Source organism: Cottoperca gobio, chromosome 5 (assembly GCF_900634415.1).
Source record: "Cottoperca gobio chromosome 5, fCotGob3.1, whole genome shotgun sequence".
NCBI lineage: Eukaryota > Metazoa > Chordata > Actinopteri > Perciformes > Bovichtidae > Cottoperca > Cottoperca gobio.
The window spans coordinates 26,801,686-26,815,964 of NC_041359.1; the positions used below are offsets into that span (position 1 = coordinate 26,801,686).

Here is a 14,279-nt window from a genome sequence, read left to right on the forward strand (position 1 = left end):
TACTTGCTTCCTCTAACTGGAACAGAACAGAGCCATCGTTAGTGTTATTAGTAACATTGATGCTTTTGCTAAAAAGGCAAGCAAGCCAATAAAGTTCTTTATTATCAAGGAAAACAATTAAAAAGCCAAAACAGTCAGAACAAGTCAAAATGTCTACTGTGAGCAAAGTGAACCAGGTGACCACAGTGACTGGTCAAGCAGCACTGAGGGGGAACAAGGGATAATAACAGATGCAAACACATAATACACAATTCATATGTATATGTTTCTTTATCATTATGTGTCAGTTCATTTTGAAGCAGTTTAATGTATAACTGTTAGTATCCAACACATCCCATATAGGACGTGTAGTTCTGACCCACATGCCGTCTACCTTCCCACAATCAATTAGCCCACATACTGTAAGTGAACACAAACAAGGGCCCGTGTGGAACATAAGGATCATTGCTCACACAAGCCCCACCTGTAACTCAGCTCAGCCCCATTAACCTCCACATGTGCAGACACACATCGGGCCTGCGTGGAGCCGGTGGACAAATATGGCCCTTCAAACATGTGTGTCCCACATCGACATGCTGGCTGCGTGCCTGATTCACTCTCGCCTCATTCACTTCTTCTTTCAGCCTTCCTGTCCAACTTCTCTTTGTCCTGACAGCTTCTCTCCTCCTCTCTTTTTCTTCCTCCCTTGCTTTCTCCTGTCATTGCATCATCCGTCATTTAGTCTCTCCTCTCAATGTTCGCTCCACTTTTCTTTCACGCCTCCTCTCGTCACCTCTCGTCTCAAGATTTCTTTTGCGAAGAAAGTGCTTATTTTTCCTGAAGATCCTGGAAGCTTTAGATAAAAGAAAATGATCCCACAGAAACACAAAAAGCAACGAAGCTGAAGTGCGTGTCTGTCTGTAAATCTGTCAGGATGTGAAAAATACATCTCACTCAAAAGATACCCAGGGAGAACATAAAGCTGATCAGCTGATCCCAATAGTAAGCAATCACACACACACACACACACACACACACACACACAGGTATTTAAGGATCCGTGGCCAAACGTATGAATGTGTTACTCTGTAGATCATCAGCATTCAGTGGTGTCATGGCACCATCTAGTGGAGACGTGTGGCATTTCTTGCGCAAACCTTTTGTGTGCTAAATGTGTGCCAAATCTAAACCCATGAGAGGGACATGCCCGACCTCCAGATATGATTGACTTGACTTGTAACACAAAGACACACAACTGCCAAAGCCAAGTTATATTAAGATCATTAAAACTAATTTTTTTGAGCAGTGGGTCCTTCATGAACATTAACATATATGATTTGTGTTTTTTAAATGTGCACATTCTGTAATGGACATTGTGTACTTAAATCCACAATGTACACTGCATTCAGAAAGTTTTTAGACCCCTTCACTTTCACATATTGTTGTGTTGCAGCCTTATGCTAAACTTGGTCAATTCATCATTCATGTGCTTTCTTTGCAAACTCCAAGCACTCTCTGAGGAGAATCTTCCATCTGCTCACTCCCCCCATAAAGCACAGGAGGGGGGTTGCAGTCATGGTAATACTTCTGGAAGTGTCTTCCATCTCTTCACAATATCTATGGAGCTCAGCCAGAGTGACCATCAGGTTCTGGGTCACCTCCAGGGCCAACCAAGGCCACACCAAGGCCATACCAAGGCTATACCGAGGTCACACCGAGGCCACACTGAGGCTATACCAAGGCTATACCAAGGCCATACCAAGGCCACACCAAGGCCATACCAAGGCTATACCAAGGCCATACCAAGGCCACACCAAGGCCATACCAAGGCTATACCAAGGCCATACCAAGACCATACCAAGGCTACACCAAGGCCATACCAAGGCCAATACAAGGCCACACCAAGGCCCACCTCAATTTGGCCGAGGGGCTGTCTCTAGGAAAAGTTCTGGTTGTTTCAAACTACTTCCATTTAAGAGGCCATGGAGGACACTGTGTTCTAGAGAACCCGCAGAATTTAGAATTGTGCCTTCCCCAGATCTGACCTTGTGCATGGGTTTCCAAATCATGTGTAATCAATGGAATTCACCGCAGGTGGACTCCAATCAAGGTGTAGAAAACCTGCAGAATATTTTGAGCAAATCACACAAAATGCTACAGTTTTTATCCATAACTCTAATATATGTTGTTGTTGCTATCCAGTGAAAATTATATATTTTTGTTTTTGATTTTAAAATGTTATTGTTTGAGACAATTGTCCTACTCACAGTTAAATAAACTATTTAATGTAAAAAGCCGTCACAAAGAAGAACAAAGAGTTTTTGGAGTCGTTTGCTTTCACAGGTCAGCAATGACTCGTGACTGTAATCCTTTAAAATAAATTAATTGGGAACTTGATGTGTTTCCGTTGTTTTTGTAGCTGAATAAAGACTACATGGTGACAAGCAGTAATTTCACACGTAAAATCACATCATCAGTCAGAAATAAGGGCAGATGTTGGGGCGTACATAAATGGAGATTCTTCTTTTAAGAGGAAACAAAGGATCCTGGATGCGCTGAGGTTTCTCCCTTTAGTGTCTGATCATCCGGCACATGGTCAAACAAACAAGCAAAACTTATACAATCAGTTGTGCAATAAATGTATCTGATAAATGTTCCACTAGTTATAGGGTTCATTATGTTTGGTGTTATTAACAAAACAAAACAAAACAAGAGAAATACATTTTATTTATTGATTTATTTTTGTTTGTATTTTTCATCAGAAGACTTCTCTTGCAGCAAGAAGCATGATTTTTCAATGTTGGGATGCAAAATTGTTGAAAATCATTTAAAATAAACTGCAAAAAGCAAATCCTGGTATGTGTCCGATAAAATAAATACAACTGTCGAAAAAAAACTAAAAACATAAGTTATTGGTTTGGTCTACTAATTTTAGAATTATGACTCATGTTATGATGCCATGACACATTCAAGGTTACATTTAAAAATCAGACGGTCGTAAATTGCTCCACTTTCCCAACAATAGAACGTCGGAGTGTCATCACTTCAGCTTACTGAAATCTGCATACAGGAACATTGAAAATAAATATAAATAATTGAATGTAAACACAAATCCTGATAATGTTCTCTGACAATGTGATATACAAAATACTCTTTTTGTTGAGGAATAAAAATGTGGAAACGCCCACAGAGACACATGAGAATACAATCATGAAAAGATTTCTCAAGACTCATCTACAGAGGTTTATGAATATTATATAATATCTATTATTAGGAGCATTACACAATGATTATCCAACTTCAAGATATGACAGCAGTTCTGAGGGACGAGCAACATGTGTGATACTGTAGAAACGTTGTAGATTCTAGTGTTATTACAGCATGTACACAGGGTGGAGCCTGCAGCTGCTGCTGCTGTCCAAAGGTTATCTTGTTCCTCCTGTGACTCAGTTCAATTGAATTGAAATCTTTGACTCCAGGAACCCATGAAAAAACATATTTATGGGGACAAAAGAACCCCAATGAAGTATTTTAAAAACAATGTTATTATTGGTATATTAGACTTTCTGCAAAGAAAGAGCACCCGGCCAATTAGAGAGTTGGAATTTAGGGTCATATTTTTAGATTATATTCAAGTATTTATCACTTGTTTATGTTTAGTTTCATTAAGTTTAGTGTCTTTCACACTGTTCGGTGATTTGGATTGAAGATAAAACTGGGATTTCTCTTTGCATTTTAAGTATTTTTCATTTATCTGATATTAGTCTCATTTTTTAATTTAGCTTTATTTTCTTCTTGTATTATTAATGCATTGCATCGCTGTCCTGTTGGTACTTCTGCATTTCATATCACTGAGCAAATCAGCAAAGCTAAACTTCTAAGTATTGACTTCTTGTTTGAGGCTTCTGTAAGTGACGACAGCATAAAGTTTTGTTTTAAACTCGGGACATCTCTTCTCCTAATGACACATTCTGTGTGGACTGGTCGGTTTCATCTTCGGGACTGTCTATCAATCAAAGTAATAGTTCTGCACAAAGATGGCATGGATGCCTCTGTAGACGGGGGAGAAGTTGTAGATGAGCGCTTGCTCTTCCTCCACAGGGCTGGAGAACTGGTGGTGGTTCTTCATCGCTGCAGGAGATAAAGAAATGCAGTTGCAAGAGTTTCGACAGTTTCGTTTTCGTTTCCACTATCATTTGGAAACCAGTCACAAGAAGATGGCAAATGATTCATTTCAGACCAACATGGGTGTACTTCCTTAAAGTGGACATTTGAATATTTACATGAGAACTTGGCAAACTCCATCTCCAGAAGAGCTTGTCGTCAGGCGCATTATAATGTGCAATACATGTGGTGAAGATTGATTTGAAATTTGAGGAGAAAATCAGATCAGAAATCATGAATTGGTTGTTTCTTCATTTAAAAAAATAGATTAAATTATTTTTATTGTGTTCAGTCTGTGGTTGAAACTGTTTCCCTTCTTTAGTCTGGTTACTTAGTGTGTTGTGTGTTATATATATATATATATATATATATATATATATATATATATATATATATATATATATATATATATATATATATATACACACACACACACACACACACACACACACACACACACACACACACACACACACACACACATACATATAAATAGTGCTGGTAACGACCTGACAGTGATAAGCCTACAGAGGACCGCAGGTTACCTTCAGAGACAAAGAAGCTGGAGGTGTAGAAGCAGGCTTTTATAGCCGTGGTGGAGTGAGTCATGCCCGGCTTATCTATCCACTCAAAGGGGCTTTTCTCTGGATGCCACTGCACTGCATAAAATGGGTAGCGGTACGCTGAGGAGAACCAGAAACACTGTCAGCAGACAATAAAGAAAAACTTGATAATTACAAAAAAGATTAATTCTAAGAACATTTAGAAAAGTTCTCATTTTCAAATCCATCATGATCATTACAATCATCGTTACGCCCTATATTATAATCTGTGCATCACTCTCATTAGTATGATTATTATCATCATAACAAACCCCAGTACAGTCACATACATCTTGCAGAACTCAAAGAAGTGTGCTACACTAACAGTATAGTGAACTACATAAATGATGCAGCATTCAAATGAGCAATGTGAGTATTGAGGGAGGAGTGGTACCTTCCATGGTGGAGATGAATTCTTTCTTCCCGTCATTGTTGGTGGACAGCACCTTGTAAAACCTCTTCAGTTTGGCATTCCTGCTGTAGTTCTGTGGATTCAAAGGCTGAGATTGTATATTGACTTGATCTATATTAAAACTTTTGTAGCCCCTAGAAGTACTTGATCAACCCTCGCCTGTGATGCAGAGACAGGGTGGGGCGTGATGCACTCTGAGAGAAAGGGTGGGGTGTGATGCATTCAACCACGCACACTTTTGGACAGTTTCTCCTCAAAAGCTTGCGATCACGCTGTTGGTTTCAGAAAGTGTCAAAGTTTGACTCCAACATCGGTGGATTGGTGCGATCCAATAAACACTTTGTTTGGAGCGTACTGATGTGGTCAAGGGGTGAGTTATTACATGTGTTGAACTCACTAATCTACAGCAAGAACATACAGTGGAGCAGCTTTTTATTTTATTTACAGTAAGTGCCAAGATTACAGGTATTTAACTGAGATATATTTAGCCTTCGAGTGCCCTGCACAAGTACTGACTGTGTCACAGTAAACTCCTTAAATTACCGATATTCCATTAAGGATCACAGTGACCTTTGACCTTTGACCATGAAAATGTAATTCATTCATTCATGAGTCCAAGTGAATGGGTTTGCCCAATTTGAAGAAATTCCCTCAAGGTGTTCCTGAGATATCGTGTTCCTGAGAATGGAACCATGATGCCTTCGGACACGGCGGTGCCCATCGCAGAGGCATTTAAACGGGTGTTTGCCTTGCACAAGGACACCCAACAGGACTCTTACATGTGACAAGTAACTGTGGCACATAACACCTAATATTTCTGATATCCAAGCCAGCTGCACATAACCCCAGGCAAGGGTGGGGATTATAACCATAATCTTTGGTTTAAGAACCCAACGCCTCACCACTTGTCTACCTCAAGCGTTTTGTGCCTAGGGTGATATAGATTATAATCATCGGTGCATATAAAACATACATAGATATATATCCAGGTTCAAGATAGGTGCAGACTATTTATGATTCATGACTATTTACGCAGCCTCCCCAATATCAAAGTCCAAGTAGTGTCTGGAAACTGTTTTTCAGATGCCGTTTGACAATCGGACAAACTGAAAGAAGGGGGGCAGAACACACCTGCATAGACAGACTCCATTTGTGGAAGTTGGAAGTGATGTTTTCCTCGGCCAGAGACTGCAGCAGATCTTTGGGGAAACTTCGGAACAGACGGCTGGACTGGGCTGCTAGATTACAGACAAGCAGTTCACACGACACAGGAGAGAGGAAGTTACATGTTAATTAGAACAAAGTTGTCATTTGACAGCAGGATCGCAGGGAAGGGCCAACAACATATGTTTAAATGATTACTTAAAATACTCCTTAAATGTAATGTGCAAAACATGCTATCATGTGTACTTTCTTTCTACAACTGCAGCCTGTAGTTATGACTACATGGATGTGCTACTGAGAGCAACGTTCGTCTCATTTGCATTGGATACCGCCCCTTGAGCACCATGAGTGATACTGCTGTGCGTCACATATCAATCGCAGTTTGAATAAGAAAGATTTGGTCTTAAAGGAATATATTAGCAGAAGTCCTTTATATGGAGTCCAGTCGTCTAAACAAAGGGTCATCGATCCAAACACCATCCGAGAAGCATGCAAGTGCACGTTTCCCCCGACTTGAGTTTTGAATTGTCGTCGCTCGTTCAGTGCCGTTGGGGCGGGGTCCACGGCTTGCTATGTTTTGAGCAACTGCACCTGCGTAGCAGGCAGCGTGGGCACTACCCCACCATCAGAGCGACTGGGAAAGATCAGGGATTCAGGAGCAATTGGTCCAAAAGATGAGTTTGTTCATTATAGGCACATCACTGTTTTATATCAGGTGTGAAGTGTATTTAGTATTTAAGTGTTCCACAATGAGAGTATGAAACTATCTGAGGAGAACTCATCAGTAAAAACTAAAAGATGTCCCATCTCATCCACATGGGAACGTTATTGTCCCACATTCAGCACCATGGGTGAGACTACTGTGGCTCTAAAACAGATCACAACATGACAATGGAAGTTTGCTCTTAAAGAAATGTTCAATTCATTATAAAATGTATATTCTATATATTTTATATAATTGATTGAATATTTCATGAAACCACGTTGGTGATGAATAACATTTGTTTCGGTCATAACATATCTAAGTTGTGTTCAAACACAGTCTTTAGTTTGCTGAGAAGCTACACTGTACCACAAAAGCCTGAGGTGTAACTCGGCTCAACTGTCGGAGAATGAACCGAGTCACCTGATTTGCATGTGTTACACCCATGTGACACAGTGCACACCATGACTGATGACGCTGAGAATCCTACACGGACCACAGTTTGACCCCTAAATTTGATGAAAGTGTTGCTCTTTTAGAACATTTCTAGAAGGATAAAGATATTTTTAAAGTTATTAGAAAGAGAGAAGTAGAAGAAGGACCAGTAAATGAGATTTCTTCTTTATATTTGCAAAAGAGAAGTTATGCTCTGTATCCCAGATCTAGACAACATGATTCACAAAGCAAAGCATATCAATCTGAAGCTACAGTGTTTTAAAGACTCTTGTTGTGCTTTTTGTTTTTTTACAGCAGCTGTTCTCTTTAATCCTGCTGTCCACCAAAGCTGTTGGGATATTTTACATTCATGCAAAACACCAAACCCAGTTTCCCCGGTTAGTAAAAGTAGTTTGTTCTGTTGAGCAAAGAGGAATTTTACAGGGACTTCTTAGTTTAGCTGCAGATTACTGAATGTGATCGATGCATCAGATAAGGGTTTCATCGTTTCCTGGAGCAAAAACTCATCTAAAAAAAGACTGCATACGGAAAGAGATCAAACAAACAGACTACCTGGTGTGAGAGTGAGAGGTAGAGCCACAGCCTTGGTATCAGTGAGGGTGAGCAGGTTTTTGTTGGCCGTGAGGACAGAAAGCTGCTGGAAGCCCTGACAGGTTCCCCAGATAGGGAAGTAGTCCCCAGCATCGTTAGCCTGCAGAGGACAAGAGAGTGAGAGATGAGAAAGTAACAATGATGAAGGTCTTATACTATTTATCCAAGGAATTCTACACAGAACGCTCGATTTCACCTCAAATCCAAGTGCTTCATTCTCACACCTGTAGCAACAAGAAGAAATACTATGTAACGTAGTGAATCATCTTTGGAAAGAAACTACTTCATTTGTCCAAGCCAGACTGGATTGTGTCTTGACATTGCATCAGGAAGGTTCTTGACTGTCAGTATGGATAGGAGGAACAATTGGAATGACCAATAACTCTTGCAGTGTAGCTTACATGTGAGGTTATGTCAGGGTGGCTTTAGTTTAGAGTTGAATAATGTGAGAACCTTTAATGAGAGGGAAATTAAACCAAGCTAACACACTAAAAAAAACCTTGATAATCTCAAAACAAGTCAAAACATTTTACCTTTAGAGCAAAGTCGTAAAAGATCTTTGCTGCTCGACTGAACTGTGAAGTCTGTAGATCTACATCTCCTCCCGGCAGCAACAACCTGAGAAGACACTTTCTTGTTTACATTTAGGCTTCAGGCTTAGAAATCTTGCGACGGCAAAAAGCGGTTGATGTCACGTTTCCACAGATTTTGCAAAGTTTTTTACAGAACATGTTAAATTGTAAACAACTATTAGAGAGTCCATGAGCATGTCAAAGCCACAGACCATACATAGAACAAAGTGTCTGTGTCTGTATTTATGTTTTGCAAAGGACTTCCAATTGACTTATACAGCCTCTCGCCAAACTGATGGGACTCTACTGATGTTATTAGCCGCTTTCAACACAATTCTGTTGCAAAATGCACGACTTGTCTCGACAGAAATAACCCCAACTAACATTGCATGTATTATAAACTCAGTATTTGCCAGAAAACTCCTGTTTGTATACATGTTATATAACGTGTTCGGCTAAAATAGCCTGTTGATCTTTAAGCTAGCAAACTGTGCTAAAACGAGCTGATCAACAACTGTGCTGTACTACACCAATACATTACTAAAGCTAACTATATATATTATAACTTCTTATACATCTTAGTTATGCAATGACAACAACAAGAGAAGCCTCTTAACTCACCCATTTATTGAGGAGAATGTGTCGGCATATTCTCCTTGTGTGCGATTGATTCTGGTGAACAAAAAAATCAAGACAATCAAATTCATCATTAATCACTCCGGACTGAAGCATCATTTATGCATGACGACCACTAATAAATTAGCCTGAATTAATAATGATTTCAACATTATAGATCAGAAGGAACGTAATCTCAACATTTAGAGAATATTGAATGTTTCCTTTTGCTAATCCACATCATGAGACTGAGGTGTTATCCAAGAGACTACTTCGTTATTCAATCTGTTACATCAAATACATTTATTGTGTTATTGAAAATAACCTCATTTATAACAATAGCGACATCGCTCTCATTTGCACAAGCTCCGCCCACATGAAACCATATCAGGCACCATAACTGATAACTGCTGAGTCACATCAGTGTCAGTTTCACAAAGGATGAGACAGGATAATGTATGATTAACTGTGCATATATATCTGTACTGTGTATGTATCCATATAAAGTTGTGATATGACGGAGAATCCAAAGTGTTGCCTGTACATTTGGGAGGGGTGGGCTGCAGCACAAGGGGGGAGAGTGTTCCTCCTAACTTCTCTTACAAGTAAATACAGATCCTTATGAACACATATGCAGACTATCCAAGATGTGTGGACTAATGGACACGTTTCAAAGATTAATAAGAAACTGAACTGCCTTCACCGTAAAGGTGTGTAAAGTGTCTACTTCATTGTTATTCAGATCCCTTTTATAGGAATAACAAGAGCCTTACTTGCTAATCTCCCTACCTTTTAAATGACATCATCCTCATGTTACTCACAGCAACATGAGTCATGGTGTTACAACAGTGTCTTTACTGCAAAGCTGAGAGTTAAGCAAAAAAATAAAGTTGTGGGCTGTAAAAAGCAAAACAATTACCTAAAAGATGCTAAAACGCTCTGTTGAGTATTATAACTTTACTGAATAGAGCCGCTTAAATTAATATAACTTGTTTTACTGTTTCACTTTTGCAGCTGCTAAAGATGTCAGATATTGTTATGTTATTGCATCATAATAAAGCTTTCACATGTGGACAGTTCATTGAATAATGCAGTCATTTACCTATCAATGGTCAAACCGGCATTTTCTTTTGTGTCAAGCTTGATATTAATAGTGAGCAGAAAAGCCTTTACATTGACTTGTTTACACCTAATGTATAGCTTTGTATTCTTATTCAGTGAGAACTCACCTACTTATAATCTGAGCATTTCTATTCTTGCAGAGAACCACATGGGGTCTTTTGTTGTATGTCACGGTTTCACAAATCAAATGGCCCATTACCAGGAGACACAAAGGGGAAACTGTGTGCTGGTTTACATGACAATGCCATTGTTTGAGTGCAGAAATCAGCCAGTAAGATGCATTGTATGTGTTACTGTGGGTAATGGCTGCCATCAGCTGCAATCACGCGTCTATAAAACAAGAATGTTTGCTGGAGTATTAAATTGCATTCGCCACAGTAATCACTGTGATTCCAAATCACAGGACTTTTATTTTAAGGATTACAACTTTAGTTTGATGTGAAGCAGGTCCTTACTATATGTTGGAAGCTGCGTGTCTGGGCAAATAATAAAGCTGCTTCATATAGGTAGTGTGCAAACACGTGACAAAACTGTGTGACGTATGCGTGTGACTCCATGTTGGTTGGAAAACAAATCAACAATGGCGTCTAAAGCGAACAACAACAACTCCGACTTCTTCAAAGTATGTTGACTCTCTGGATCCTCTGCAAAGGCAAGATTCAGGGGAAAAAGTCCAAATGTGCGGCCGTGACCCGTACACGCTAAAGCTGTCGGATTATATTGAGGATTTAGATTCATTACCGCCGATTGAATATCCGGATATTGTGAACTACCTTGTGCTACAAACGTCGTGGGCAACCAACGCACACATGAAGGCATACAAGAGCTTAGATGCTTCTAATGTCTTTGTTTCTGGCTGGGTTGGTAGTCTTCTTACCAAACCACTGAAAGATGACAGGGTGCTCGTCCATGCCGTGTAAATCACTCTCAAAGAGCTGGAGATACACCGCTCAAGCCGTGGTTTGTGAGTGAGAAGAGCGGCGATGTTATCCTCGCACACTGTGATTGTATGGCTGGATTAAGCGAAGCATGTTCTCACATTGGTGCTTTGCTTTTTCACAAGTGAAGTATTCTCAAGAATGAGCCAAACAAAAACATGCACAGAAGAAAAGAGCAAATGGCATCACATGTAAAGAAAGTGCCTTATTTACCAGTCAGCGATGTGGAGAAGTAAGGTCTTACAGTGTTCGGGTATATCAGAAGCACAAATGTTTAACGTAAACATTGAAAACATAGCTTTAGCACAAGCTCTTACCAGATATAAAGTGGACGCCACACACACGGGTGAACTGAGCTTCTTCTTCTGTTAAATCCTCACGAGTTATGTTGCTAAACCAGCGTACGGCGTTCAGTAGACAGTAACTCATCCCTCTTTTGTGGATCGTTGTTTGTGATGATTGTAGGAAATCTAAAGAAGCGTTTCTCTGGGTCACGAGTAGCGTTATGACCACAAGTATACACTGCGCACAAGGTTGCCATTTTCTTTCAATCTTAGACGTTTAAATACAAAGAAAATTACGAAGCGTTGCAGCAACTCACACGTGAACGGGCGCAGTCTTGGTTGTGTATATCATCCAACATGGCTGACTTACGGGTTGGGAAATAAGCGTGACGTCACATGCACACGATCTATACACTAGTCTGTTGTGGGTACTGAACTCTATAAGACATGCAGAATAAACAGAGAGGTGAGGTTCAGGGGTCCTAAAAGTAGCAGTAGAGCCCTATACAAGCCCCTACACCCAACATGTATGAAAGAGGTGTCACATCTGACTGACCTACCTGATGGGTACAACCCTGGCCCCGGCTCCCTCCAGGTATTTGACATAGGAGGCAGCGATGTAAGAGGAGCCGCGAGCAAACTGGTCTCCTGGAAAGTTTTCTTGTGCCAACACACCTTGGGATGAGAGAGCACATTATGACATAACACTTACAGAATATGTAGATGTGTTCTTAGGAAAGTTGATGTTGCAGAGCTGAGAAGTCCTAGATACAGACATTAAGAACAACTTGTTTTCTAATGTTCTGCTAAACATGTTCAAGTGTCTGCTGCACTTCACCCACACAACATGCATCATATCATTTAAAGTATATACTGCTTTATCTTAGGTAACGTCACAAACAAAACCAACAGACCCCCTGAATCCTTGGTTTGGTTATTGCACTTTACTCATAAGCACAGATCAGTCGGTGTGAACACCTCATCACAGTTGTGACCACAGTGAGAGCAGCCTGTGTGCAGCACAGCATCCTGTCATAGTTCTCTGATCACTATCAGTAAAGTCACATTGTGCAGCTTCTGTAGGCCGAGATCAAGAATAAACTTACATCCTCTGCAGAGACTAAACACACGAGGCTGGTATCATGACAGCTCAGGTGTTAAAGGTGTATGACTTACTTAAAGTCGAATCATACACCTACTACACAATGTGGAAGGAAGTGTTAGTTAACGCTGGTTTTGGTAACAACATGGAAGTAAATCCTACATAGGCCTACATGCACATAAAAGAAGCACCTCCGGACAGACAGGATGATTTATATTAGTATGATTATAGTATCCTACAGAGACACACTCTCCATTAACACACGCACCTCTTCTCGAACGTTCTCGATTAAAATGACATGAAAGCTTTTTGTAATCCGAGAGCCGGTCTCTGCACGAGGAGGCACCGACACAAGTATCCGTTCACATGGATGAATCTTACCGATGACCGGCCGGTAGTTGAGCTGCTGGCTTCTCCCCGCCGCGCACAGACGCTCCACGCAGAGGCAGGCGGTCAGCACCGCGAACACCGCTGCGGTCGGCCGACACATCCAAAACACCGGGCAGGAGCTTTATAAGCACAAAACCGGTGGATCACAAAAACACGCGCTTATCTGAAAACGCAGGTAAAATAAAAGGCCGGAAACCGGAAAAGGCATGAAATATAAAGTACAGAAGAATGATCCGAGCGAAGATGATGTGTGATGAAAGGGCGAGTCTCCTCTCCTGCTGTCATCCTATGATCTCTGTCCTTTTTAACTACGTTAGTCTCCTGAAGAGGAGCATCAAGTCAGTCACGTGTGGAACTCCCCTCCACGGACCACGTCAGCTGGAGACGCCTCCTCATAGCTGAGCCAGATCAGACACCTCCCCCGTCTCCACAGACTCCTCCACCTTCATAGGTACAGCTCAGGTAGAAGAGTCCAGCGTCATAGATCATAGCACGTATCCTACACATACTGTGGAGTAAATGTCTTCTTACCACCAACACAAATGTGTTATATTCCATATACACAGAGAAGCTTCTACACGTGGACACCCTGTACACATTAACAGACAGACTCACAGACAGACTCACAGACACACAGACAGACACACAGACAGACACACATACAGACTCACAGACAGACACACAGACAGACACACAGACAGACACACAGACAGACACACAGACAGACACACAGACAGACACACAGACAGACTCACAGACAGACACACAGACAGACACACAAACAGACACACAGACAGACACACAGACAGACACACAGACAGACTCACAGACAGACTCACAGACAGACAGACACACAGACAGACTCACAGACAGACACACAGACAGACTCACAGACAGACTCACAGACAGACTCACAGACAGACACACAGACAGACTCACAGACAGACACACACACAGACACACAGACAGACAGACAGATGGATGAATGGAAGGTAGATATATCTGGGCTTTGTTGAGATAATAAGCCTCTCTGTGACCAACACATTTTCTATAGTCTACCTCCAGAGTGAGGGTCATGTTCCAAAAAGCCATTCAGTTGCAAAATATTAAATCACAGCCAGGCTCACTGTATTCCGGTTTATCGCAGAGCTGCAGCTGTTGTGAGTAGAAACAATCCTAATCTTT

The 14,279-nt window shown here is 40.9% G+C and overlaps 1 protein-coding gene across 3 annotated transcripts; it reads right to left on the reverse strand.

Annotated features, from left to right (window-relative positions):
- Positions 1-2,689: 2,689 nt before the first annotated feature.
- LOC115008906 (gamma-glutamyl hydrolase) lies at positions 2,690-13,460 on the reverse strand. 3 transcript variants are annotated; one of them, XM_029432796.1, is made up of 9 exons: positions 13,086-13,460; positions 12,163-12,277; positions 9,265-9,315; positions 8,605-8,689; positions 8,033-8,171; positions 6,289-6,392; positions 5,140-5,230; positions 4,689-4,826; positions 2,690-4,110 (listed from the first exon to the last, which is right to left on the reverse strand). In XM_029432796.1, the coding sequence occupies exons 1-9, from the start codon at positions 13,192-13,194 to the stop codon at positions 3,989-3,991; spliced, it is 954 nt and encodes a 317-aa protein (XP_029288656.1). In that variant the 5' UTR covers positions 13,195-13,460; the 3' UTR covers positions 2,690-3,988. The 3 variants fall into 3 exon arrangements, with proteins under 3 accessions (XP_029288656.1, XP_029288654.1, XP_029288655.1); XM_029432794.1 differs by having other exon boundaries at positions 6,289-6,395; positions 8,030-8,171; XM_029432795.1 differs by having other exon boundaries at positions 6,289-6,395; positions 13,086-13,457.
- Positions 13,461-14,279: the final 819 nt, after the last annotated feature.